Genomic DNA, 5,442 nt, shown 5'->3' with positions numbered 1-5,442 from the left:
ATTTTCCAGATTAGGTGGCCCTAATTTATGTTAGTCTGCAATCATGACATTGCTGACATTTTAGTCTAAAATTGTCCAATTTTCAACAAATTACTTGCCCTTACCCTTTTATACAAACACAGCTTCTCACAAATATTTTATTTGGAACAACAGAAACATATTGTATTAGAATATATCCTTATCTATGAAAATAGTTCATATATCATTGTCTTTGTAGCAGAGCTGTTACATGATAATGGTTGAGCTACAGAGAATTTGTCCCCAAATATGGTATGCCTGTAAATCCAAGGGTATGCTAATAGATAAATGGTAACCACCTTTTATTGCTTTTTAGGATGTAACCAAACAACATATCACAAAACAAGGCTATTAAAATGTCAACTCCATGTACCTCTTATAATGTATTTATGTAAATCTATATTTTCTCTAGCTTTAAAAAGGTTTTAGTATATCCCCTAGCACCTATTCTTATTATGTCTTGATACTTTTGTATGAAGTGTATTACCTCTCTCTGTAAAGAAAAAAAAAACCCAAAACACTGTACTTTACATTTGGACAATGAAAAAAGAGACTAAAAAAGACATGATACCATTTCGACATAGACATCAGGCTTTGAATAAGAAGACATTGTCCTGATAATATTTATGTTTAAGCATGGTGCAAAAATGATTCTGTAATATTTACTGTTGTCTGAGTGATATTAATTTTTATGTGTTAAGTGTAAATAAAAAAACCCAAACAGTATATGATTTTTAAAAACAATACAATTTAATTTCCTTTTAACATTCTCCCTTGACACAATTTATTGAAACACTTTCAAACATAAAATTAAAACATCAAATCATGTAATCCATTTGACAAAGCACAAAAATAAGCAACAAATTAATCAGATTGGTTGTGCAAAAAAACTGAACTTTCAAACAATATTTTTGGCTGTCATGTAATATATTCATCATCTTTTAAGGCCAGAGATCAAAACAACAAAAGCAACAGAAAAAGGACTGAGATGAGGTAAATACAAGTCTTATGTTGGTTCAAGAACAGCAAGATGTATAAACCATGTCTAAAGACCATATGCATAATAATATACAAGAAGTAAACGAGTACAAAGTGGGTTCACATCAGAAAATTGACACAGTAAGAATTGGCAACATGGAGGTTAACAGATAAAGGTGCTCAGCAAACAAACATAAAAATAGTTTGTGAAAAAAATTTTTTTTTCCTCTCTCTTTTTTTCAATTTAATGGTCAGTGGCACTGTAAAGCAGGTCTGTAATATATACTTTACAAAATGTATTTTACCTTATGTATTGTATAAAACAGTACATTTTCTGTATTCTCACTTTAAGAACACAGTACCCTATAAAACCATGTATACAGTATATACAGCAGTTGTTCCACAAGAGGTTAGGTTGGTTGCTCTGAAATAACCCTAACTGAGTCACAGTTGGGCAACAGAAATTTAACTAACTGTTAACTTTGAAGTCCTATGGTAAGTCCCAATTGTGTATTTACTGCATGCCTCCAAACTAGGCTGTAAACTGCTGCTCTAGAGGTTAAATCTCACTTTCTGATTTGCACTTTCTAACTCATGTTGTCCTGTAGTATTCTAAGATATCACTTTGAAAGCATTAATGATGTACAAAATTGATAGCACAAGTTCATAATGACACTTGAAGGTTAGGCACAGCTGCGTAAAAGAGGCTAATAATGGTGTATTTTATATTCAGGAACAGTACATGTCAAATTTGTATAATTTTCAAATTTCAGCAAAATAACACGATGACAGAGATTTATTTAAGTAGCCACTATCACCTATTCCAGAAAAATAACCACGCAGAAGTCAGAGAAAAGTGTTTTCTACTGGTGTCCAGGATTTAAAATGTCAAACTTCAATAATCAATAAAATACATTCTCATTTCAGTGCTGCTCATATATTTTTAGAGCTCAATACTACAGAAGGAACCTTTAAACTTCTGTTTAATATCCAGAGGCCAGTCTCAGTGAATGCTACTGACCAAAAATGTATTTGTCTGAGCCCAAGTAAAAGGCTGCAGAGAACATACTGGTAGACAGTTTTACCCGTGACATAATACCTCAGACTATTCTTGCAACCCAAGCTACCTCTCTATGGACAGAGGTGATCTTCCCTGCTGCTGCTGCTCCCAAAACACGAACTATCACCACAAATATAAAGACGCATGGCCTGAAAATGACCCGTTTTTAGGCATTACCGGATGGGGTCCAGGGATCCTGTGACCTTAAAATTTATCCCGTCTCCAGGTAGAGGTGATGGGATGAGGGGGGAGAGCCAGCAGATGTACCACCGAAGTCCCAGAGAGTGGCGCAGGTTGCCAGGGAGTCCAAGGCTGTAAGGTCGTCGGTTTGAGTACCACTCCCTGGTGGTCTGCCCTCGAAACATGAGGAAGAGATGAAAGAAGAAGAAGGCGGACACAAGCAGGAAGCCCACCACGCAGGTGTCAGCGATGAAAGCAAAGGCAAAGGCACGTGCCGAGACCTGGCCTTAAGACAGAGAGAACAAAAGGACTTGATAAACCAAAGCCAGTAGTGCATGTATGAGTCTGACAATCAATAAGGCTAAACCCAGATTCTACCTGAAACTAGCATGATCCAAGGTATTAACAGCAGCAAGACGCTGTGCATAGTCACACCCTCCTTCAAAATGACGATGAAAACCTCTGCGTTCATCAGAGTGGCATACAGGAGTCCAGACCACATGAATAACAAGCAGCTGAGGAAGTAGCGGTAGTTACGGAAACCGACACATCTGCCAAAAAAGACGCAGTGATGATCCCGGCGCAGAACACACACATTGCAATCATAGCAGTGGGAGCAGCGAGGAGGAGTGTGGGTCTCACAAGTGTAACAGTACCTGCATGAGAAACAGATGACCAAAGATGCCCATAAACATTATTTCACAGATGAAGTTAGCAAAGACAAATGGAGAGAATAGTCTTTATCAGATGTGACACTCTAATAACTTAAGGTTGTCATTGCACACTTGGTGGAAATTTGTAATACAAAGAGCACGGTCTAGACCTGGACTTGATATAACACTGATTATGAATTGGTGCTTTACAAATAAAGACTGATTGGGGCACAGACAGCCTAGTGTTTAGGTCATGCTCAATGTGTGCCTGCACCCTGGGTTCAAGTCTGCCCCTTCAATACAGATTTTCTAAAATAAAATTAATATCTAAAAATGTTTTTTGAAAAAAAGTGTACAGCTGTGTACACTCAGGGAGTTTCTTGGTCGGGGTGTCAGACCCAGACACAGCAAACTGTGAGACTAAAACTTCAGGAAAACAACCTGAGGTGGATTGTTGTGCAAAATGACTTCAAATTGAGGCAAGTCCAAGTGAATCTATGTCCGTAAGGAAGGTCAGAATCAGAAATGCACAGATGCCTCGATTTAGCATCAGATATCAGCCCTATTTACAAACACAGACAACCAGTTAAATCATGTTGCTTGCACAGATATTGTTATCTGTATTGTCTAATCAATTTTATGCTGGCCTCTAGTATATCTAGCAACTAACTCAAATACTTTTTTTACAGGGCAGAAAAAGAGACCTGATGGACAAATTTTGACCTGTTTTCATGGTAAACTGAGAGAGAAAATATTGACAAGAAAATATTGGAGTGTTACAATAGATAAAGTATCAAAAAACATTTACTTTTATTATTACTTTAAACATTGATATCAATATCAGCCCTGATTTTCAGTGCATGTCTAGAGTCTGTAGTCAGTGATTTTAGGGCCTAACAACAATGAACAGAAAACTAACAAGTGCCTTTTTCAAAGAAATTCTAATACATTTTGTGCTTTAATATTAGCCAACGTCACAAATTTAAATGCTCTTAAAGCTAAAAGATGTTTTGGTTTTAATTCTGTAAGGCACTTTGAATTGCTTTTTGTATTAATGATAGTCTACAAACAAACTTGAAATGTCTTGAGTTGATATACATATATATATGGAGAGAGTTTGAGAGAGAGAGAGAGATAACATTGATCATTTGTCAAAAGATTGCTGTCAGGATTTTCAGTAGTCATATACTAATGGTAATGCCTCTCAGATGAAAGAACACTATTGTCTAAAATATATTTGTATGTTGCAACCAACAATCACAATGAACAGGTATCTTTAGGCAAATTTCTCTTAATTTCTAGAATGTTAATCAAAAAAAGTTGACAAATAACACACAAAAGAAGTACACATCATGGAAAAAGAGACCCTGTCCCAAGTGTGACAAACATAACATTTCCAAAAGTGCTGAAATGTAAATAAATACTGATGCCCCCTTATATACATATAAGCCCCAATACATTGATAAGCACTGAATGTATTCTATTTTTCATGAGATCCTCACAGCTGCCCCTCTCTTACCTCCAGCCTTGCCCCAAGCCGTCTCCTCCCAGGAACACCCCCTTGATGCTGGGGCTGGTCCTCATGAATAGCACGGCGTTCCAGCAGATGTTAACCAGCATGAAGTACTGGGCTAGCAGGTGGACGGCTTTCCACCAGGAGGACCACTCTGTCTTCTTCTGGTCGGGCTCCAGCGGAGCCTCGACCAGCACCAGGTAACTCACCTCCCCGGTGATAGAGAAGACCAGAAAGGTGTTGAGGAAAACGGGGAGGTGATGACACATCCTCTCCACCCTGCAAAAAGCTTTACTCGCAAAACTCGTCATGTTTCCTTCCCGTCCGTCCACCTGAAGACAGCTCAAAGGGCGATGAGCTCACTGGAAGGACTGGTTTGACAGACGCACGTTGGTAGTCGTTGGTTAGCTTTTAGCCTAATAATACAAACGTTACCGTTTATGACAAATGCATAAAAGGCAGGAAATAACCTTTATCTTGTTCTCCTTGAAGACAAATTAAAAACATGTAAAAGCGAAAATGAGTCGCTGTTACTTCCACCAGAGTCCACTTCCCACCATGGTATGTTAGTGAATGGAAACGCTCCTTCTGCTGTGTGTTACATGAAAATATATCCGTAGTCAAACAACAAATTTTGATTCCTAACGTAACACGTCCTGTTTAATCTACAGTTAAAGAAGAAGCGTAGGTTTTTTGTGTTTTTATTTACCATGTTAGGTTGTAAACCGTAATCACTGGAATTATTTGCTGCTTTTCTAATGATATTTTAATTCCATGTTTATTTATTTCATCATCCCAAAAAATTCAACCAGATTCAAAGATGCCGCATTTTCAACTGATGCTATGAGGTTTTTATAACATCATTAAAAAAATTTTCAGGGAAATGCTAAATAAAATGCAAACATGGTATTTCAATTGAATGCACAGTCTTTTATTATCAAATTGAAACTTGTTCTGAAGGGAAAGCAGACATTTCTTATGAAAATGTTACTACAAAGTAAAATATTAATTGTTTATCCGTATTTCCATGGATGTTTTCA

The 5,442-nt window shown here is 37.1% G+C and overlaps 1 protein-coding gene across 1 annotated transcript; it reads right to left on the bottom strand.

Annotated features, from left to right (window-relative positions):
* Window positions 1-746: 746 nt before the first annotated feature.
* zdhhc24 (zinc finger DHHC-type containing 24) lies at window positions 747-4,981 on the bottom strand. Its single transcript, XM_041796952.1, has 3 exons — window positions 4,409-4,981; window positions 2,615-2,892; window positions 747-2,522 (listed from the first exon to the last, which is right to left on the bottom strand). Exons 1-3 carry the CDS (start codon window positions 4,711-4,713, stop codon window positions 2,230-2,232), a joined length of 876 nt encoding a protein of 291 aa, XP_041652886.1. The 5' UTR covers window positions 4,714-4,981; the 3' UTR covers window positions 747-2,229.
* Window positions 4,982-5,442: the final 461 nt, after the last annotated feature.

The sequence above is a fragment of the Cheilinus undulatus genome, linkage group 10 (genome assembly GCF_018320785.1).
Source record: "Cheilinus undulatus linkage group 10, ASM1832078v1, whole genome shotgun sequence".
In the NCBI taxonomy this organism is placed as follows: domain Eukaryota; kingdom Metazoa; phylum Chordata; class Actinopteri; order Labriformes; family Labridae; genus Cheilinus; species Cheilinus undulatus.
This window is presented reverse-complemented; position numbering and strand designations above follow the sequence as displayed.